This window comes from Heteronotia binoei, chromosome 1 (assembly GCF_032191835.1).
Source record: "Heteronotia binoei isolate CCM8104 ecotype False Entrance Well chromosome 1, APGP_CSIRO_Hbin_v1, whole genome shotgun sequence".
In the NCBI taxonomy this organism is placed as follows: Eukaryota; Metazoa; Chordata; class Lepidosauria; order Squamata; family Gekkonidae; genus Heteronotia; species Heteronotia binoei.
The window spans coordinates 269728810-269751461 of NC_083223.1; the positions used below are offsets into that span (position 1 = coordinate 269728810).

The 22652-nt window shown below is 47.6% G+C and overlaps 1 protein-coding gene across 1 annotated transcript; it reads left to right on the forward strand.

Annotated features, from left to right (window-relative positions):
- Positions 1–15567: 15567 nt before the first annotated feature.
- LOC132588393 (protein S100-A14-like) lies at positions 15568–22346 on the forward strand. Its single transcript, XM_060260773.1, has 3 exons — positions 15568–15738; positions 19022–19168; positions 21808–22346. The coding sequence occupies exons 1-3, from the start codon at positions 15709–15711 to the stop codon at positions 21931–21933; spliced, it is 303 nt and encodes a 100-aa protein (XP_060116756.1). The 5' UTR covers positions 15568–15708; the 3' UTR covers positions 21934–22346.
- The last annotated feature ends 306 nt before the right edge of the window (positions 22347–22652 follow it).

Sequence of the window (22652 nt, forward strand, 5' to 3'; positions counted from 1 at the left end):
TGGCTGCCTTTAAAGGTCTGCTCAGAGGGAGGGAGGGCTGGCAAGGGTGGCGGATGGGAGCCAGCTACCACCAGTTCAATTTGCATGTGATTATTCCAGATGGTGTGGCCTAATATGCTAATGAGCGTGTGACCTAATATGCTAATATTAGGGGATGTGGTCTAATATGCCTGAACCTATGCATTTGCCTAGGGCAGCAGGCCAGTGTGTGTGTGTGCTGAATTAGGCTCTCCCCACGTGACTTAAGAACATAAGAACATAAGAGAAGCCATGCTGGATCAGGCCAATGGCCCATCCAGTCCAACATTCTGAGTCACATAAAAACATAAGAGAAGCCATGTTGGATCAGGCCAATGGCCCCTCCAGTCCAACACTCTGGGTCACATAAGAACATAAGAGAAGCCACGTTGAATCAGGCCAATGGCCCATCCAGTCCAACACTCTGTGTCACATAAGAACATAAGAGAAGCCACATTGGATCAGGCCAATGGCCCATCCAGTCCAACACTCTGTGTCATATAAGAGAAGCCATGTTGGATCAGGCCAATGGCCCATCCAGTCCAACACTCTGTGTCACACAGTGGCCAAATTTTTTTTTATACACACACACACACTGTGGCTAATAGCCACTGATGGACCTCTGCTCCATATTTTTATCTAACCCCCTCTTGAAGCTGGCTATGCTTGTAGCCACCACCACCTCCTGTGGCAGTGAATTCCACATGTTAATCACCCTTTGGTGATTAACCTTTGGGTGAAGAAGTACTTCCTTTTATCCGTTCTAACCCGACTGCTCAGCAATTTCATTGAATGCCCACGAGTTCCTGTATTGTGAGCTCTTGGAGGATTGGCTACATCAGGGGTGTGTGGCCCAGGGATGGAATTCTAGCAGGAGCTCCTTTGCATATTAGGCCACGCCCCCTGAAGTAGCCAATCCCCCTGGAGCTTACAGTAGGCCCTGTACGAAGAGCCCTGTAAGCTCTTGGAGGATTGGCTACATCAGGGGTGTGTGGCCTAATATGCAAAGGAGTTCCTGCTACAAAAAATGCTCTGCATGCATACATTTTGACTGGAACTGACTCCTGAACAGTTTCCTAGGAACCCAAAACCGCTTGCGAATGCTGGCTAAAATTTAATATAAATATTCTATGATTGAGCGCAAGGGTGTGCTTGTGTGCCTGGCTGCTTCTTCCTCTCCCTTAAGAATTTCATCCACGGCAACTTTAGAAGTATCTCCTGCCGGATGGGACCGTGTGTCTAACACTTTGTACCTGCACTGCTGTATAGGGGCCCTGCCCAGTTGCTGTGCATGTCATAGGGTTGCAAAGCTGCCAGTGTTGGGTTAGAGCAGGGGTGGCCAACGGTAGCTCTCCAGATGTTTTTTGCCTACAACTCCCATCAGCCCCAGCCATTGGCCATGCTGGCTGGGGCTGATGGGAGTTGTAGGCAAGAAAAAACATCTGGAGAGCTACTTTTGGCCACCCCTGCCATATTGCAACAAAAGTCTATGAATACCCGGATATAGGCCCATTTCATCAGTAGACTTCCTCGGGAGGAATGCCTTTCTATGTTTCTTCCAGGTTTGACAGCCACTAGTACCAACCAAATGTTAATATTCTTCTGCCGCATCTTTTCTCTCATTCACTCCAAGACACATGCCAAGTGTGTATATTTTTTTCGTATAGGAGATGGAGCCAGTACAAACTGATTCATTTAACCAGAAGTCTACTGATGAAACGGGCCTATATCCAGGTGCTCATAGACTTTTGTTGCAATATGGGAATGTTAAAATTGGACCTTTGTTACGACATGAAGTATGCAAAATTTATAATGTGGAGTAATAAAAATCTATATAAAGGTTTTAAATGGTTTTAATAAACTTTGTTAATCAACATATCACAGTAGTTGTTTAACTTCCATTGCCTGGTCCACATTGGGCCAGCAGGAGTAACCTCCCCCGACGTCGCTGGCACGATGACATCACCCGCTCTAGGTGTTTCCAGAAAAACTCTGGTTTTCCTGGACGTTCTTGCAATTCGGGAGGGAAAACTCTATGGTACAACCTGTCCCCTGTGCGGGACTTGGCAATCCTAGGTAGCTCTACTAGTAGCCTTCCCAAATCCCCCGCTTTGCCTGGTGACTCCCGATTTGAAGCCTTCTTCTCCCGCTAGGCAACACTCTGGAAAGCGGGGGTGGGGGGGAATGGCGGCCCTTCCCACCCAGCCCCGATCTCAGCAACTTTTCCTTGCCCTGCCCTTCCCACCCAGCCCCGATCGCAGCAGCCTTTCTTCACTTTTCCCAGGCTGCTTCCGGTCCCAATCAGCTGGCTGGCGGGGGAGGGGGGGAGAGAGGGAGCCCCCCTGCAAAGGACCATGTGCCTTTGCACCTCCAGAGGCTTGACTTGAAAGGCTTCCATTTAGGATGGTGTGTCTGTGTGTGTTTCTGTGAAGAAGCTGGCAGCAAATGGTGAGTTGAGAGGCTGATCCGCTGCTTCAGACTGGCCAGAAAGGGGGGGGGAGAGGGAAACGTCTTCATTATTTCCTATGTGATCGATTCTCATAGGGTATAATGGGGAATTGTTCTGGAGGTTTTGGGGGCTCTGGGGGGGCTGTTTTTTGAGGTAGAGGCACCAAATTTTCAATATAGTATCTAGTGCCTCTTCCCAAAGTACCCCCCAAGTTTCAAAACGATTGGACCAGGGGGTCCAATTCTATGAGCCCCAAAAGAAGGTGCCCCTATTCTTCATTATTTCCTATGGAAGGAAGACATTTAAAAAGGTGTGCTGTCCCTTTAAATGTGATGGCCAGAACTCTCTTGGAGTTCAATTATGCTTGTCACACCCTTGTTCCTGGCTCCTCCCCCAGTGTCTCCTGGCTCCACCCCCAAAGTCTCCTGGCTCCACCCCCAAAGTCCCCAGATATTTCTTGAATTGGACTTGGCAACCCTATCTACTAGGGTTGCCAAGTCCTCTTCATCCCCCAGCGGGGACAGTCGTGCGCGCGCTGTGTGCTGCGTGACGAAATGACGTCGCCCAGAAGTGACATCATCAAAATGGCGGTGCCTGCGCGGGGCCAATCTAGGTGTTTCCGGGAAAACTCTATGGTTTTCCAGGATGCTCTAGCCATTTGGGAGGTTAAAACTCTATGGCACCTATTGCACCATAGAGTTTTACCTCCCAAATGGCTAGAGCATCTGGAAAAACCATAGAGTTTTTCTGGGTGACGTCATTGCGCCAGCGACGCGGAGGGAGGTTTCCTCTGCTGGCCCAATATGGGCCGGTGGGTTGAGAACCTCCTGGGCGGGAGATTTCTCGCCCGGATTGGGGGTGGGGGTTGGCAGTCCTCAGCTCTACTGACTAGGCCCTGGAGAATTTCCAGAGATCAGATTTCAAGAGTTCAAAGCACAAGAACTTAGGTAGGACGGAAGAACTCTAGGGATGTTCCACAGGGCCTGGTGAAGCTGACACGCTGGAAACCATCTGAATTCTTTTGCTCTGACCTCGCTCACGTCACTCATGAGTAAGTCCCATAGAGAGAGAAATGGTATTTATGTTAGTCGCATGTGACTTCGCATCCTATCAGTTTCATAACGGTTGTGATTAATGTGAGTTGAAACCAAGGCCTGTTTGGGTATTTCAATCCGCAGAATGTTCTCAAGAGCTGAAGAAATTCCTTCCTTTTAGCTTAAAGACAGAAAAAGGACCTCGTCTATATATTTCTCAAGTACAGTCTCCATCTGTGGACACCTAAATCTGAAGCCACACTTATCCAAAACAGATTTTTCTGCAAACTTGGGGAACCCCAACTCCCCAAGTTTGCAGAAAAATCTGAAATCTTGAAAAATACATGGAGTATTTACTTCCCCTAAAGGAAAGCAGAATTCTCTGCACAAGGTCAGAGGACTCAACTACCTCTGGTGGTCCTTGGAGGAACCTGGGAGCTGTGTAGGGATCCCAGTCTCCAGGTGGGATTGGTGATCCCTGGATCTCATGGGCTCCTGCCTGCTGTTGGCCAGCTGGTCTGTTGGGGGAAGCTCCACCCCCCACAGCCACGACCCCATGTGATGTCCCTGACATGATGACATCATGAAGAAGTGATGTCATCGCACTGGAGACGTTGCGTGGCGATGCTCTGGATTTGCCCAAAAACCAGAGCATTGCCACACAATGTCCTTGGCATAATGACATCACTTCCACATGGAAGTGACACTTCCACATGGAAGTGGCACAGAGTGGTAAAGCTGTAGTACTGCAGTCTGAGCTCCCTGCTCACACGACCTGAATTCGATCCCAGCAGAAGCTGGGTTCAGGTATCCGGCTTGAGGTTGACTCAGCCTTCCATCCTTCTGAGGTCGGTAAAATGAGTACCCAGCTTGCTGGGGGTAAAGTGTAGATGACTGGCGAAGGCAATGGCAAACCACCCTGTAAAAGTCTGCCATGAAAACATTGTGATGTGACGACTGGTGCTTGCACAGGGGATACCTTTACCTTTAAGGTGCTACTGGATTCAAATCCAGCCACTCTCCTGAAGACTGACATGATGATCCTCTGAAACCACCTAAGCTGGTATTTGTTTAAATGTATGCAATTTTTCTGCAGATATCTTTGCTGACAAGGATCACCTCGTTACCTGACATCACCAGGCTGTGTCCCAATCGAGAGTCAATGTGGTTAGTAAGTTAGACTAGGAGACAAGTTCAAATTTCTGCTTGTTGAGGTCACTGTTGATCTTGGCCTAGTCATTCTCTCTCAGTCCAACCTACCTCACAGAATTGTTGTGAGGATAAGGACATATGATTTCTGCTGGATCAGACCAGAGGTCCATCTAGTGCAGCATTCTGTCTCACACAGCGGCCTCAACCAGTTCCTCTGGAGGTCCAGCAACAGGGTAGAGAGGCTGAGGCCTTCCCCTCATAAGAACATCAGAAGAGCCCTGATGGGTCAGACCAGTGAGGGTCCATATATATACATAAAAACCTAAAACGTTTAAAACATTAGCACTCATTGGTCTTAAAGGTGATTTCTTTCTATTTTTCCCATGGGATCCAGGGAACTGGGCAAAGGAAGCTGTGGCTATTTCCTTCCTTTCCTAGGGGACCAGGAGGAGCCTCAGCCAATAGAAGGAAGAGAGGCTTGGCTCGGTAGCTCTGCTGTGTAATTGTGGCCTCAACCAGTTCCTCTGGAAGGCCAACAACAGGGGATGGAGGTCGGGGCCTTCCCCTCATAAGAACGTTAGAAGAATCCTACTGGATCAGACCAGTCAGGGTCTATCTAGTCCAGCATCCTGCCTCATACAGGGGACTCAACCAGTTCTTCTGGAGGGCCAACAACAGGGCACAGAAGTCAGGGCCTTATCCTGTAAAAATCATAAGAGACCTCTTGGATGAGACTTGTAGTCTATCTAGTCCAGCATCCTGTCTCACACAATGCCCAACCACTGGCGGGTCAACAACAGGGCCTAGAGCAGGGATGTCAAACATGCAGCCCTGGAGGGCTGCTATCAGGCCCCCGAGCAACTGGCTGCCATCTGCTTCCTTCTCCCTCTCTCTTGCTTCCTTCTGCATAACAGCTTGCTTTGCAAGGCTTGCTCAATCACACAGATGCAACAGAGCAAAACCGCTATTTTCTCCATTGGTTGAGGCTCCCTCTTGGGGAGGAAGAGGGGAAGGCAGAGCTTGTTTTTCCAAGCTCTCTCAATTACACAGCAGAGCTACCGAGCCAAGCCTCTCTTCCTTCTATTGGCTGAGGCTCCTCCTGGTCCCCTAGGAAAGGAAGGAAATAGCCACAGCTTCCTTTGCCCAGTTCCCTGGATCCCATGGGAAAAATAGAAAGAAATCACCTTTAAGACCAATGAGTGCTAATGTTTTAAACTTGTTTTAGGTTATATATAATTGTGTTTGTCCGTGTCCTTTATAAAGTTTATATATCTGCTACCTAATCTTAAATAGGCACACAAATGGCCTGGCCCGACAAGGTTTCATTTATATGTCAGATCCAGCCCTCTTAACAAATTAATTTGACACCGCTGGCCTAGATGCTGAGGCTTTCCGCTGATGTTGTCACCTGGCTGTGGTATTCAGAGGTTTAACTTTTGAGAGTGCTATACCAGCAGGCCTCAGATTCAGTAGGAGCTCACAGAAGCACAGCTCCTGAACCTTTCAGAGGGCTCCCCCTCCTCCTCCCCATCTACCTACCTTGTCCATTGAATAGTAGGTGCAGCCGAATAACGATCCCTGGATTAGGCGAGAGGGCAGCCAGCCAGCCACCAGGGGCTTTGCCACACCCCCAGCAGCCCTCATTAACCCCTGGAGAAGCCCCCGCCACCTTGTCTCCACTTCTTATGTGATTTTGGGCAGTGGGTGACTTGTTGGCCTTTTGGCTGCGGGGGGGGTGGTGGTGGTGGCCAAGGAGAGCCCCAGGTGAGCAAGGCCTGCTTGGGCTGGCTGGATCTCTAGGTAGCCCAAGCAGACCTCGCTCACCCAGGGCTCTCCTTTCTTGCATCAGGTTGCTTTTGTCTGGTAGGGGTGTGGCATATGATAATGAGTTAAGCTAATGAGCTCCACCACCTATTTTTCTATCAAACGACCCCTGTATACCAGACACTGAATAATAATAATAATAATAAATTTTATTTATACCCCGCCCTCCCCGCCGAGGGAGGCTCAGGGCCTAATAATAATAAGATATTGGCTTTTTGGGTTGCCAAGTCCTCTTCATCCCCCAACGGAGGACAGTTGTGTGCACGCCACGCGATGAAATGACGTCACCCGGAAGTGACATCATCAAAACGGCAGTGCCCATGCAGTGCCGCTCTAGGTGTTTCCAGGAAAACTCTATGGTTTTCCCGGCCGCTCTAGCCATTTGGGAGGTTAAAACTCTTTGGCACCTATTGTACCATAGAGTTTTACCTTCCAAATGCCTAGAGCGTCCAGGAAAACTATAGAGTTTTCCAGGAAACAACTATAGCAGCCCCGCACGGGCGCCACCATTTTGATGACGTCACTTCTGGGTGGCGTCATCACACCAGCGCCACAGGGGGAGGTTTCCCCCATCAGCCCAATGTGGGCCGGCGGGTTGAGAACCTCCTGGGCGGGAGATTCCCCTCCCGGACCGGGGGGGGGCAGTTGGCAGCCCTATTGGATTTAAACCCCGCCCTTCACTCTGAATCTCAGAATCCAGGATCCTCTTTGCAAATGAGTTTTTTTTTTTTAAACATGCTTTCTCTGCTAGTGCTTGCATGTGTTTGGGCGCATGCATTTTTAACTTCGTAAAAATTTTTTTAATTCAAACCAAATTTTATTGAAAGAAAATATATACATAAATGATAAGTCAAAGACAAGCAGAAATAACCAGAGACCAAAGACAAATAAAAAGAGGTAGGATCAAAATATTTGGAAAGGTAGGAGAAAAAAAACCTGGCATATTCAAAATGTTACCGACAGGATTTTGGATGTTTAAGAAAGTGAGTCAATAACATTGATAGCTTCTAGAATTGAACTTCATAAGAGTTTGAGGGACTTTGTCTTCCCCAGGATTTTTTTTAGAAGAAAAAGCCCAGCAGGAACTAATTTGCATATTAGGCCACATCCCCTGACATCACCATTGTTTCACACAGGGGGTTTTTTTTGTAGAAAAAGCCTAGCAGGGACTCATTTGCACATTAGGCCACACCCCCTGATGCCAAGCCAGCTGGAACTGCGTTCCTGTGCATTCCTGCTCAAAAAAAGCCCTGGTCTTCCCTCACAATTCTGATTGCACAAAATATTATAACAACATAAGAACATAAGAGAAGCCATGTTAGATGAGGCCAATGGCCCATCCAGTCCAACATTCTGTGTCACACAGTGGCCATAAGAACATAAGAGAAGCCATGTTGGATCAGGCCAATGGTCCATCCAGTCCAACATTCTGTGTCACACAGTGGCCAAATATATATATATACACACACACACACACACACACACACTGTGGCTAATAGCCACTGATGGACCTCTGCTCCATATTTTTATCTAACCCCCTCTTGAAGGTGGCTATGCTTGTGGCCGCCACCACCTCCTGTGGCAGTGAATTCCACATGTTAATCACCCTTTGGGTGAAGAAGTACTTCCTTTTATCCATTTTAACTTGTCTGCTCAGCAATTTCATCGAATGCCCACGAGTTCTTGTATTGTGAGAAAGGGAGAAAAGTACTTCTTTCTCTGCTTTCTCCATCCCATGCATTATCTTGGAAACCTCTATCATGTCACCCCTCAGTCGACGTTTCTCCAAGCTAAAGAGCCCTAAGCGTTTCAACCTTTCTTCATAGGGAAAGTGTTCCAGCCCTCTAATCATTCTAGTTGCCCTTTTCTGGACTTTCTCCAATGCTATAATATCCTTTTTGAGGTGCGACGACCAGAACTACACACAGTACTCCAAATGAGACCGCACCATCGATTTCTACAGGGGCATTATAATACTGGCTGATTTGTTTTCAATTCCCTTCGTAATGATTCCCAGCATGGCGTTGGCCTTTTTTATTGCAAACGCACACTGTCTTGACATTTTCAGTGAGTTATCTACCACGACCCCAAGATCTCTCTCTTGGTCAGTCTCTGCCAGTTCACACCCCATCAACTTGTATTTGTAGCTGGGATTCTTGGCCCCAATGTGCATTACTTTGCACTTGGCCACATTGAACCGCATCTGCCACGTTGACGCCCACTCACCCAGCCTCAACAGATCCCTTTGGAGTTCCTCACAATCCTGTCTGGTTCTCACCACCCTGAACAATTTAGTGTCATCCGCAAATTTGGCCACTTCACTGCTTACTCCCAACTCAACACGAGAGCTGTTCTTGGAACAGTGGGAAAATGCTCCGTCTGCAGCACAGAGACAAGCCCGTAAGGAAAGACATTTGGATACATTGCACTAACCAGTAAACAACAACTTATTTACCATGTACTATAACAACAAAAGAAATAACCTGGAGAAACTGGGGGGAGTGTACATGTTTCCGTAGTTTGGGTGAAAGATTTGCTAACTCCACTTTGGTATTTTCCAACAAAACAATATTCTATTCTCAGAGCCAGAAGGCAGAAGGCAGAATTACATGTTCTTTATAGGGTTGCCAAGTCCAACCCAAGAAATATGTGGGGACTTTGGGGGTGGAGCCAGGAGCAAGGTTGTGACAAGCAGAATCGAACTCTGAAGGGAGTTCTGGCCATCACGTTTAATGGGACCACACAACTTTAAAATGCCTTCCCTCTTTGGAAATAATGGATAGGGGCACCTTCTTTGGGGGCTCATAGAATTGGACCCCCTGCTCCAATCCTTCTGAAACTTGGAGGGTGTCTTGAGAAGAGGTACCAGATGCTAAGCTGCAAATTTGGTGCATCTATCTCAAAACGCAGCCCCTCCCGAGCCCCAGATACCTGCTAATCAATTCTCCATTATTCTCTATGGGAATCGGTCCCCATAGGGAATAATGAGTGCCCAGCAGACATTTCCCTCCCCCCACCCCGCTTTCTGATGGCCCTGAAGCAGGGGGGGAGGGCCTCCAAACCAGGGGATCCCCTGCCCCCACCTGGGGATTGGCAACCCTAGTTCCTTGCGGTGTGCTTGGATTCTTTTTTTGAGGACATTATTTCTACCCCCCCCCCCCCGCCATCTACAATTCAAAGTGGAAAATCCGCACGGGGAGGGAGGTGGTGGAGGTTTGAGAATGCCGATTGGTCAGACAGATGCAGAATCCCACCCCTGCTCCAACCACTTTGCTGTATTCGAGAACGAACAGCTGTGTTTCCTCCCTGTTCCTGACTGGTGTTGGAAAATGCCATCAAGTTGTGGCCAGCTTGTAATTCCACAGGGTTTTCAAGGAAAGAGTCATTCAGAGGTGGTTTGCCATTGCCTGCCTCTGCATAGTGACCAGAACTCCCTCTAAGCTGTGAAGTCTTGTGAGCAAGAATTCTACTTCGTGAACTACTGGCAGGGTTTTTTTTTTTGTAGCAGGAACTCCTTTGCATATTAGGCCACACTTCCCTGATGCAGCCAATCCTCCAAGAGCTTACAGGGCTCTTAGTACAGGGCCTCCTGTAAGCTCTTGGAGGATTGGCTACATCTGGGGGTGTGGCCTAACATGCAAAGGAATTCCTGCTACAAAAAAAAAAAGCCCTGCGCATATGGACACAAGAAGCTGCTTTCTACTCAATCCAGCTCTTGGTCCATCAAAGTCAGTATTGTCTATTTGGACGAGCAGTGGACGGCTGAGGTTTCAGGCAGCTGCAACACAGCACACATTGGTGGAAAGCGCCATTACGTCACAGCTGATTTATGGCAAACCCATGGAACAGAGGTGGTTTGCCATTGCCTCCCTCTATCTGTTGATCCTGGACTTCCCTGGTGGTCTCCCATCCAAACACTAACTGGCGCCAGCCCTGCTTAGCTTCTGAGATCTAATGGAAAGGAAAAGCCCCCTGTGCAAGCACCAGTCGTTTCCGACTCTGGGGTGACGTTGCTTTCACGTTTTCACGGCAGACTTTTTACGGGGTGGTTTGCCATTGCCTTCCCCAGTCATCTACACTTTTCTCCCATCAAGCTGGGGACTCCTTTGACCAACCTCGGAAGGATGGAAGGCGGAGTCAACCTGAACCCAGCTTCCGCCTGGATGGAACTCAGGTTGTGAGCAGAGCTTAGGGCTGCAGCACTGCAGCTTTAACACTCTGCGCCACGGGGCTCTTGAGATCTGATGAGATCAGGCGTAAGTTCTATCTATCTATCTATCTATCTATCTATCTATCTATCTATCTATCTATCTATCAATCAATCAACCAATCAATCAATCTATCATCTATCTGCCTATCTACCTACCTACCTATCGATCAATCATCTATCTGCCTATCTGCCTACCTACCGATCGGTCTATCATCTCAATCGATCCATCGATCTATTGATCAATCAATCAATCAACCAACCAACCAATCAATCTATCATCTATCTGCCTATCTATCTACCTACCTACCTACCTATCGATCAATCATCTATCTGCCTATCTGCCTACCTACCTACCTACCGATCGGTCCGTCCGTCGGTCCGTCGGTCCGTCCGTCTGTCTGTCTGTCTGTCTGTCTGTCTGTCTGTCTGTCTGTCTGTCTGTCTGTCTGTCTATCTATCTATCTATCTATCTATCTATCTATCTATCTATCATCTCAATCGATCCATCGATCTATTGATCAATCAATCAATCAACCAACCAATCAATCTATCATCTATCTGCCTATCTATCTATCTACCTATCTACCTACCTATCGATCAATCATCTATCTGCCTATCTGCCTACCTACCTACCTACCGATCGGTCCGTCCGTCGGTCCGTCTGTCTGTCTGTCTGTCTGTCTGTCTGTCTGTCTATCTATCTATCTATCTATCTATCTATCTATCTATCTATCTATCTATCTATCTATCTATCTATCTAATCGTCCTCTGCCTGTTCATCTATGCATCCATCTTTTCCATCTGATACCACTGGAGAGTTCAGCCTTACCCTCGAAAGCACCTTTGACAAACGATCTGGGAATCGAGGATCCCTCAGATCTCCCTCTCCCTCTGGGTCGGGAGCCAGCCGTGTCCCCTCCTCTGCACAGTGCTAAGCTGCAGCTGCCTCTGGGGAAGGGCAGGACGGCCATGTGGCACCAGGACTAGCTGGACCAGTGATGAGCCACAGCTGGCTTCAGGTCAGGGTTTGGCAAGAACCCAGGAATGACATTCCTCATTGCTGGGGAGCCGGAAATGAAGCATCCTCCTTTTCTAGGCATTGGGAGATGGATGTAGACAGGGAGAAAGAATGCGCTCGGGAATTTAACCCCAAGGCATTGTGTCTTTATAGGTGACCATGGCAACAAACTGCGCTTTCTGTTATCCTGAGCTCTTTCTCTATTTGTATCTATGTGCCTCTTGTCATGGGAACATACAGGAGGGAAAAGGGGAGGAGCCCGAGCCGGAGATGCACATGAGAGATTCGTACCATCTGTATGGAGCTCCTATCTGCACAATGGGCTTCCCATTCATTTCAATGGCAAGGAGAGCGCTACACACATGCTTGCTTCCATCCATTGAAGTGGATGGGCTGGTCCATGTTTTTCCTGGACCCCTACGAGTGCCTTGAAGAGCACAGAGATTGCTCACAGCAGGGTTATTCTCCTGTGCTATTCTGATTGTGTGAATTGTAGCTTTTGTGTGTGTGTGTGTGTGTGTTTGTGTGTGTATGGGTGTTGGAGCAGTGACTGTGCAACCATGTATTGTAATTCCCATGTTCAAGGTGGAAGATCCCTGTGACTGTGCCACGAATACAGCTCCCTTGTAGACATTGCTGGTTCACCCCAAAGTGCATCCTGAAAAAATGTGAAAACACATCTTGAATAAAAGGGATGCCACAGCAATGGGGTTTGAAAAACATTAAGCAAATCGCACAAATGATATCCATGACCTAGACCAGGGTTGTCAAACATGCAGCCCGGGGGCCAGATTAGGCCCCCAGGGGGCTCCTATCAGGCTCCCGAGCAACTGGCTGTCATCTGCTTCCTTCTCCTTCTTGCTTCCTTCTGCATAACAGCTTGCTTTGCAAGGCTTGCTCAATCGCACAGGAGCAACAGAGCAAAACCTCTGTTTTTTCCATTGGCTGAGGCTCCTCCCTTGGGCAGGAAGGGGGAAAGGCAGGGTTTGTTTTTCCAGGCTCTCTCCATCACACAGCAGAGCTACTGAGCCAAGCTTCTCTTCTTTCCCCCTCCTGGTCCTCTGGGGAAGGAAGGAAAGAGCCAGAGCTCCTTTGCCCAGTTCCCTGGATCCCATGGGAGAGATACAAAGAAAGCACCTTTAATATAAACAACGTGCTAACTTTTAAAACATGTTTTAAAGTTGTTGTTTTTTTTAATTTATGTTTGTCTATGTCGTTTTTAAAGTTTATATTTCTGCTACCTAATCTTAAATAGGTACACACATGGCCTGGCTCAACAAAGTTTCATTTATATCAGATCTGGCCCTCGTAACAAATGAGTTTGACACCCCTGACCTAGACAGTCAGGGTGCCATAGTGGTTAAGAGTGTTGGACTAGTATCTGGAAGCTCCGTGTTCAAATCCCTGCTTGCTGGGTGACCTTGGGCCAGTCACACTCTCTCAGACTGACCTACCTCACAGGGTCGTTGAGAGGATAAAATGGGAGAGAGAAGAACAATGTACTTGAGTTTGGATTTTCCATTGGGAAGAAAGGGGGGGGGGGGTACGAAACAAATAAAAACTCAATAGCTGAATGGAACCTCCATTTGCTGAGGCAGTACACCTGAGAGATATAAATATCACTTGCTCTGCTTTTCTGTGAAGGGCCTCTGTTGGAAACAAAAAATATTAAGCTCAAAAGGGCCTTGATCTAACCGAGTAAAGCTAAGGCTACATTCCTGGTGTCTACAGACGTTTGAGGATCTCTTCACTCGAAGAAGACTTGAGAATTTGGGGACAGGAGGGAGGTTTGGATTTTCCATTGGGAAGAAAGGGGGGTATGAAACAAATAGGGCTGCCAAGCCCCCGGTCAGGGCGGGGGTTCTCCCAACCAGGAGGTTCCCAACCCGCTGGCCCACATTGGGCCGGTGAGGGGAACTTCCCCCTACATCGCCAACACGATGACGTCACCCGGAAGTGATGTCATCGTGCCAGCAACAGCATGCAGCTGCCGCTCTAGGCATTTCTGGGAAAACTCTATGGTTTCCTCGGACACTCTAGCCATTTGGGAGGAAAAAACTCTATGGTGCAATAGGTACCATAGAGTTTTTCCCTCCCAAATGGCTAAGTTATTGGTTTTAAGCTGCACTGTTTTTATGAATTGAAATGTATTGGTTTTAATGTTTAAATGTGAAGTATTTAATTGTTTATATTTAAATTGTTAAATTGTTATTGTTGGAAGCCGCCCTGAGCCACTCGTGGGAAGGGCGGGATACAAATCCCGAATAAATAAATAAATAAATAAATAAAATAAGTAGGGGTGTCAAACTCATTTGCTATGAGGGCCGGATCTGATATAAAGGAGACCTTGAGGGGCCGGGCCACGTCGGGTTGGGCCGAGCCATGTCGGACTGGGACATGTGTGTACCTATTTAAGGTTAGGTAGCAGAATTATATATTTTATAAAGAACACAAACACAAATATATATATTTTTAAAAAACTTAAAACATGCTTAACACGTTAACACTCATTGGTCTTAAAGATGCTTTCTTTGTTTTTCTCCCATGGAATTCAGGGAACTGGGCATAGGAAGCTCTGGTTCTTTCCTTCCTTCCCCAGGGACTGGGGTGGGGGGGGAGCCTCAGTCAATAGAAGGAAGAGAGGTTTGGCTCAGTAGCTCTGCTGTGCTATTGAGACAGCCTGGCAAAGCAAGCTCTCCCTCCCCCCCTTCTTCCCAAGGGAGGAGCCTCAGCCAGTGGAGAAAACAGAGGCTTTGCTCTGTAGCTCCTGTGCAATTGAGCAAGCCTGGCAAAGCAAGCTGTTATGCAGAAGGAAGCAAGAGAGAGGGCGAAGGAAGAAAATGATAGCCTGTTGCTCGGGGGCCTGATAGGAGCCCTCCGGGGGCCTGATTCAGCCCCCGAACTGCATGTTTGACACCCCTGGGCTAGAGCATCCGAGAAAACCATAGAGTTTTCTTGGAAACACCTAGAGTGGTTGCACGTGGCATCACCAGCGCGATGACATCACTTCTGGGTGATGTCATTGCATCGTGCGCGCTTTGTGTGTGCACGCAAAAGTCTCCCACTCTGGAATGTGGGGGACTTGGCAACCCTAGAAACAAATAAAACCTCAATAGCTGAATGGAACCTCCATTTGCTGAGGCAGTACACCTGAGAGATATACATATCAGTTGCTCTGCTTTTCTCTGAAGGGCCTCTGTTGGAAACAAAAAATATTAAGCTCAAAAGGACCTTGATCTAACCGAGTAAAGCTAAGTGCTACATTCTCGGTGCCTACGGACGTTTGAGGATCTCTTCACTCGAAGAAGACTTGAGAATTTGGGGACGGGGAGGGAGGCGCTCGTTAGCCGGGCTCCTGTCATTTGCATTGCTCATCCTCTATGACTAAAGATTGGGAAATGGGCGGTGCCCAGGTTCTGTACTGGCTGGGTGCCAGAGGATGAAACAAGACACCTTACACCACAGACAGCAGCTTGCAACCTTCTGGTATCTCCGTGAGGTGTCTCCCACACACGCCTTCCTAAGATATAAAACTGGATCAAGGCACGGCCCTCTTCAGCACATCTGATCCCTTGGAGCAGGTAAGTGACCGTCCTCTTCAAGGTCTCTTCCCTGGCCTGGTCCCCAAAGGAGCGGGTGCATGTTCGTATGTTGTCGGTGGGGAAAATAACTCATCTTCTGCATACTCTTCCATGAGCTTCTGCCCCTTCCTGGCTTTGCTTAATAGCATCACTTTTGTACAAGTTCGGGCAGCTTGACTTTCGCAAACGTGCTTGGAACTAAGTTGGAACGGGGGTTGGGGGGAGGTAGAAGCAACTTGAGGCTTAAGGTCTCTCTTTCTTCTCTCTCGCGCACTAGCAAAAAAAACACCAGCGTGGGATTCTCCGAGCCACTTGGTGAGGATTACCCAGAGGCCACGAGGAAACGACTGCCGTAGCCCAACCAGCCATTTTCCCCAAGGGAGTTATCACCGACGCGTCAAACAAAGTCAACGGGCAGAAGAATGGGTTGTAAATGCTGCAAGAAGAACAAGGTCATTTGAAAGCCATGCTCGGTCTTCTGGTGGTTTGGGGAAGGGAGAGGAGAAGCAGTGGAAAGCCTGCTGGAGAATGGAGGGCAATGTTTGTATATTTTTGGGATGCGATAGTGGGTCATCTGTGAACCTCTCTTTCATGGACTCTTCGATGGTGAAGGTGGCTCTTAAAAGCGGAGAAAAGGCAACCGCCCATGCTGAAAGTGCAAGATGGAGTCGACTAAAGGTGGCTCGTATGGTTCCAGGAGAAAATTTCACTTTAGGCCACTGGCTCACTGTAATAAAATTTCAGAGTCTGGCCTTCCAGACCAAACAAGCTGTAATTCCATGGGACTCTGGCTTTAGGGCATGCAGAGACTTAACAGATGTTTCGGCAAATTTTTTAGCTCCTTTGGAACCATTATTTTCCAGATATGTTGAAATGTTTCCGCTAGAAGCATCTTGATGGGAGCAGTTTGGTGGGGTTTTTTTTTGGGGGGGGGGATGTATCTGGGCCAAATTTCCAGTGGCAGTTGAGATCTTTGTCAAGTCTCGCTCTGGATTCAAACGGAATGCCGACTGGGTAGTGGCTGACGTAGGGTGAAGACAAAAGGACAGGCAGTGGAGAAACTGTAATGGAAATCAGCAAGCCAAGGCGCTATCAGGCAGTGGAGAAACTGTAATGGAAATCAGCAAGCCAAGGCGCTATCATGTGTGTCTCAGAGCAGTTATCATGTGGCCAGGGGAAAGCCACATTGGGCCCAGAATACAATAGCCAGCAGCTCAGCAAGTGGATTCAATGACGAATGTAGATCAGTCCTCAAGCCGAATTTAAATTTCTCAGGGCGAACTGCTGGGCTTACTGGAAAATAAAGGCCTGTTCCATAAAAATAGCCAAAGGCTCCTGTTTCTCTTGGCATTCAAACAGGTTCTCCTGTTCTTGTTGAAAACAGCAATAGCACAGAGTAGAAGTGAAATTTCGTAGAAGCGCCGAATTTTCAGAATTTCGGCAATAGGACATTTTTTTTTATTGTTTTAAGTTCATTTTTTGATTTTGAGATTTGACTTTCTTTTTTTTTTTTTTAAAGGGGGGGGGCTGCCATCCTACGTTTGCTTATTTTGGTGTCAACCCTACTGAATGCAGTGGATTTAATTTTGAACAAATGTGTTTACAATCAGGATACAACCAAGCGCAGTGTCAACCTGCTACTGCATTATAATTTCGCATTCCCCATACATGGGAATATTTTAAACAATCTGGGAATGTTATTAGATTAATTAGGAGGCTAGACATTTGGATTTTGTAAGCAAAGTAAGAGAACGTGTTTGCCAATGTGATGTGTGATAGCTGTGTGATGTAATGGTTAGAACAAGTGTGATAGCTGTGTGATGTAATGGTTAGAACAATGAACTAGGATGTGGGACACCCAGGTTAAAATTCCTGGTTTTTCATGGAAGCTTGTTGAGTGACCTTAAGCCAATCCCATATCCCCAGCCTAAGTTACCTCACAGGGTTGGTGTGAGGATAGAATGGAAGAGAGCAGAACTATAGAAGCTGCTTTGGCTCCCCACTTGGGAGAAAGGATATCAATCAATAAATACTTGTCTGACTCTACAAAGGAGAAAAAAGGACAAAAGACAGGATGACAGAGAGGCTGGGCATGTCTGAGCTGGAGTTTTCTGTACCCTTGGATGGCTCTCCAGCACCCAAAAGTAAAATCAGGATAAGCACTCCTTAAAGTAGATTGCAGTAACTGCTAATCTCCCATGTGTGTAGTATACACAGGCAGAGAGACTGGCATGATATGCCATACTTCAAGTACTCGAAGGGCTGTCACATAGAGGATGGTGTGGAATTGTTTTCTGTGGCCCCAGAAGGTCAGACCAATGAGTTGAAATCACATCAAAAGATTTTCCGACTCAACATTAGGAAGAACTTCCTGACAGTTAGAGCGGTTCCTCAGCGGAACAGGCTTCCTCGGGAGGTGGTGGGCTCTCCTTCCTCGGAGGTTTTTAAACAGAGGCTGGATGGTCATCTGACAGCAATGAGGATCCTGTGAATTTAGGGGGAGGTATTTGTGAGTTTCCTGCATTGTGCAGGGGGTTGGACTAGGTGAACCTGGAGGTCCCTTCCAACTCTATGATTCTATGATATAGAGAAGGGATCAGTCTTGTAACAAATGCATGTGTGTACTGAACACTCGTGTGCATCAAACGTCCACTGGACTCCTATTAACTTTTGAAACGAGGGTGCCTTCTATTGGCCCATGGGAAGGGAACAAATGCCTGAGGCCTAAAAGGATCGCATGGTACCATTCTGGAACCTGACTTGCTGGAATCTGGAATAAATTCCACATGGGTCCCTGGAATCCTTTAAGAACTTTAGTGGGATCCCATCTGTCCTTTTGTATTTTTTATTTTATTAGATTTTTTTAGCCTGCCCTTCCCGTAGAACAGGCTCAGGGAGGGTTACATCATAAAAGACAGTTAAAAACCAATTTAAAAATATATAAAATCTAAAATTACAGAGTAACAGTAGATACTAAAATGGCAAATTCAGCCTCACATATATGGCCTATTGTCCAGGTCCAGCAGATCCTACAGCACTGGGATGGAACGAAGAGGGGAGGCCAATAACAAGTGACCCGTTCCGGTGCCCATATTGCAGTGGATCTGGATTTATGTTGGTCAGAGGAGATAGAGAGTATCTTTTTGATACAGGCTTGATGCTCTGTCAAAGGGCTGCGTCCATAGATCTATCAACCAGGAGTCAGATTAGTTTAGAAATGTTCAGGGGAAATGTCAGTGGAGAATCTCACTAATGCTATCCAGAAATAATTCATTTAAATTCCCTTTAAGAAAATATGGAGAGATGCGCATTTAACCAGTTTGGGTGTAGAATGCGGAAGTATGAGTAGAAGAATGGACCCGTTTTGGTGTGAGAAGGAGGGAAGATGGAGGATCACCTCTTGTTTGGCATGGTGTGGAGGAGGAAGCTGGTCTTCAAGGTCTGCTGTCCTGGTTTGGGATGGAGCAGGATCCACAAGTATTAAAGCCTCACCCTTGGGAAAAAAAAATAGACAGGATATCATCTAGAGAATGGATTGCTCAGCTACAGCGGCATGCGATCTTGGGAGTCTAATGATGCTACCAAGAGTTTCAGGGAGGGTGTAATTGTGTGGGAGGGAGACAGGCGAGTTTGACAACTTCTCTGCCGTCCCAGACTTCTGCTGAATCCGTGTACCTCGTAATAATTCCATCTTGTCCTCTCTCTCTCTTTCTCCTCCGTCCCTTCTGGCTTCAGAACAGCGAAGAGCTCACCGATGTCGAGAGGGCCATTGAAATCGTAATCAACAACTTCCACTGTTATGCTGTGAAAGGACGGAAAGAGTGCCTAACCCCCAATGAGCTGAAAGACCTGGTCGGACAGAGGCTGCCACATCTAGCAAAGGTAACGAGATGGGATCCTGACCTTGGATGGTCCAGGTTAGCCTGATCTCATCAGATCTCAGAAGCGGGGTCAGCCTTGGTTAGTACTTGGATGGGAGACCACCAAGGAAACCTAGGGTTGCCAATCTAGGCAATGGTAAACCACCTACGAATGTCTATTGCCTTGACCTGGATGGCCCAGGCTAGCCCAATCTTGTAATGCAGAAGCTAAGTAGAGCTGTCCGTGGTTAGTGCTCAGATGGGAAACCAACAAGGAAGTCCAGGGTCGCTGTGCAGAGGCAGGGAATAGTAAACCACCTACAAATGTCTCTTGCCTTGACCTGGATAGCCCAGGCTAGCCCAATCTCATCATATCTCAGAAGCTAAGCAGGGTCAGCTGTAGTTAGTACTTGGCTTGGCGACCACCAAGGAAGTTCAAGGTTGCTGTGCAGAGGCGGGCAATGATTAGTATTTGGATGGCAAATCACCAAGGAAGCTCAGGGTTGCTGTGCAGAGGCAGGTAATGGCAAACCACCTATGAATGTCTCTTGCTTTGACCTGGATGGCCCAGGTTAGCCTAATCTCACCAGATCTCAGAAGCTAAGAAGGGTAGGCCCTAGTTAACAGTTTGGTGTGGAGAGCCAGTTTGGTGTAGTGGTTAAGTGTGTGGACTCTTATCTGGGAGAAGCGGGTTTGATTCCCCACTCCTCTACTTGCACCTGCTGGAATGGCCTTGGGTCAGCCATAACTCTGGCAGAGGTTGTCCTTGAAAGGGCAGCTGCTGTAAGAGCCCTCTCAGCCCCACCCACCTCACAGAGTGTCTTTTGTGGGGGAAGAAGATAAAGGAGATTGTGAGCCGCTCTGAGACTCTTGAGTGGAGGGCGGGATATAAATCCAATATCTTCATCTACCTCACAGGGTGTCTGTTGTGGGGGAGGAAGGTAAAGGAGAGTGTGAGCCGCTCTGAGACTCTTCGGAGTGAAGGGCGGGATATAAATCCAATATCTTCTTCATCTTCAATATCTTCTAGTTAGGGTTGACAAGTCCCCTGTGATGTCCAGCGGGGGAGTTTTTTTGCACGTGCCTAGTGGTGTGGCAAGATGATGTCACTCGTAAGTGATGTCATAGCACCAGTGACGCCGCACACCAGCTGCTCTAGGAGCTTCTGGGGAAACGCTATGGTTTTCCTGTACGTTCTAGCAATTTGGGAGGAAAACGCTATGGTACCAGAGTTTTCCTCCCAAATTGCTAGAGCATTTGGGAAACCATAGTTTCCCCAGAAGCTCCTAGAGTGGCTGGTGATGTCGGGAGGGGATCCCCCCACCGGCCCACTGCGGGTCGGTCAGTGCAGGGACCTCCAAAGTGGAAGAACCCCCGTTCGGGAGCTTGGCAGCCCTTCCCCTAGTTAATTGTTGGATGGCAGACCACCAAGGAAGTCCAGGGCCCCTACACAGAGCCAAGCGATTGCAAACCACTTCTGAACGACTCCTGGCTTGGAAACTCTATGGAGTTGTCTTAAGTTGAGAGTGACCTGACAGTAGTTTCCACCAGCAAAGAGATGAAGAGAGCAGAGTGGAGTCAATCCAAGAGGTCATTGGGGAGGCAGATTTAGAAGGCCCTGGGACTTGACTGGGGAATTCCCAAAGGCAGCAGACGTGGAGGTGTATCCACGATCGGTTTCTTTACCTGACTGTAGCCCCCTTTTCTCTTGCTTCATGAAGACAAGAAGTAGAATTGAAATGTCAATTTCCTACAGATCAGAGAGAGAATCTGGTGCAAGGACATAAACTTCCTCCTCTGCCAAGTCCTGTTTTCCAGACAGCCGGGCTCGAAGACAATCCATTGCACAGAATAAAGTGTCTGCAATCAGAAACATACCCTGACCCGGACAGCCCAGGCTAGCCTGATCTCTTCAGATCTCAGAAGCTAAGCAGGGTCAGACCTAGTCAGGGGTGGAATTCTAGCAGGAGCTCCTTTGCATATTAGGCCACACCTCCCTGATGCAGCCAATCCTCCAAGAGTTTACAAGGCTCTTTTTTGTAAGCTCTTGGAGGATTGGCTACATCACAGGGGTGTGGCCTAATATGCAAAGGAGCCCCTGCTAGAATTCCACCCCTGGAACTAGTTAGGATTTGGATAGCTGACTACCAAGGAATACAGGGATCGCTATCAGCGTTCCCTCTAATCTGAGTTAGTGTGAGCTAGTTCACAGTTTTTTCGCAACCGGCTTACACATTTTTGTCTTAGCTCAGGAAAAATGGCCCCAGAATGAACTGATTTATAGCGTAGCTCACAGCTTTTAATGCCAGTAGCCAGGGCCCTTTTTTGTAGCAGGAACTCCTTTGCATATTAGGCCACACACCCCTGATGTAGCCAATCCTCCAAGAGCTTACAAAAAAGAGCCTTGTGAGCACTCTTGCTAGAATTCCACCTCTGGGTTGGAGGGAACAAAACTATTCCAGGGCAGCCAAAGAGGGTGAGTTTTCTCTGATGAATGGGAAAGACAGCTGAAGATAACTTACAGAGGGATGGTTGTGGGGTGGGTGTGGGAAGGTGTAATAGGGAGCGTTGCTTCTGTAGGCCAGAGAAGATATCGCAAGCTGTGAATCCCATCTCTGGGAGCTCCTCTGCTGAGTTTTGATGGCTCCTTTCCCATCGCAGGGCGCCGGACCTTTGGACGAGAAAATCGAATGCCTCGGAGGTGCAGACGAAGCCAAACTTCAGTTTGGCGAGTACTGGGACATCATGGGAGATGCAGCCAAGGGCTGCCGAGGCCAAAAGAAGTAAGAAGATCAGAACCGCAAGGCCTAGAACCGTTTACACAGCAAGAACGAGAGACTGTCTACCTTGATGTTTATGAGTTGTCAATGCAGTGTTAATAATTTGGGGGGGGGCTCCCTTTCCACTTCTCAGGATCTGGAGTTTCAAAGAGTTTCTTTCCTTCAAGTCAAGAGTCTTTCAATTTTACGGCTCAGGTTTTTTTACCTGAGCGAAAGTTCCCTTCTTCTAGATTTTTTTTCCTAGAACACCACAGCCACTAGCCTTCTAGAATGTTCATATTCTAGATTTCTGACTACTCAATTCCAGAATGTGCAAGTGAAGAGCCTTTTTCATGACACCACCTCTGGAACCAGAAAGCATCATTTCTGCAGGTTCTCAGACCTTTAATTTTCAGATTTGGAATCTAGGATTTTTCATCTGGCAAGTCAGATTCTTTTCAGCCTCGGAATTCTGTTTGGAATTTGCCAGCGCCTTAGTTTAGAAAAAAATCTGAACCTCTAGATCCATCAAGCATTATCTCCTGCTTCTCTGGATTTTAAATCTACCCCTTCCCTGTATTGTATTTTCCTCCTTTTTCCAGCTCTGGAAAATCATATATCAGTTAAAGTGCAGAGATTCTTATCTGGGAGAACCGGGTTTGATTCCCCACTCTTCCATGTACACCCGCTGATGTGATCCTGGGTCAGCCCCAAGTTCTCTCAAGGCTGTTCTGATCAAGAGCAGTT

What these genes read in the sequence shown, in the direction of transcription:
- LOC132588393 (XM_060260773.1), top strand. Translation starts at nt 15,709, where the DNA reads ATGGGTTGTAAATGCTGCAAGAAGAACAAG. An exon ending in AATGCTGCAAGAAGAACAAG is followed by an intron (nt 15,739 to 19,021) that starts GTCATTTGAAAG and finishes TTCTGGCTTCAG; the next exon opens with AACAGCGAAGAGCTCACCGA. An exon ending in GGCTGCCACATCTAGCAAAG is followed by an intron (nt 19,169 to 21,807) that starts GTAACGAGATGG and finishes TTCCCATCGCAG; the next exon opens with GGCGCCGGACCTTTGGACGA.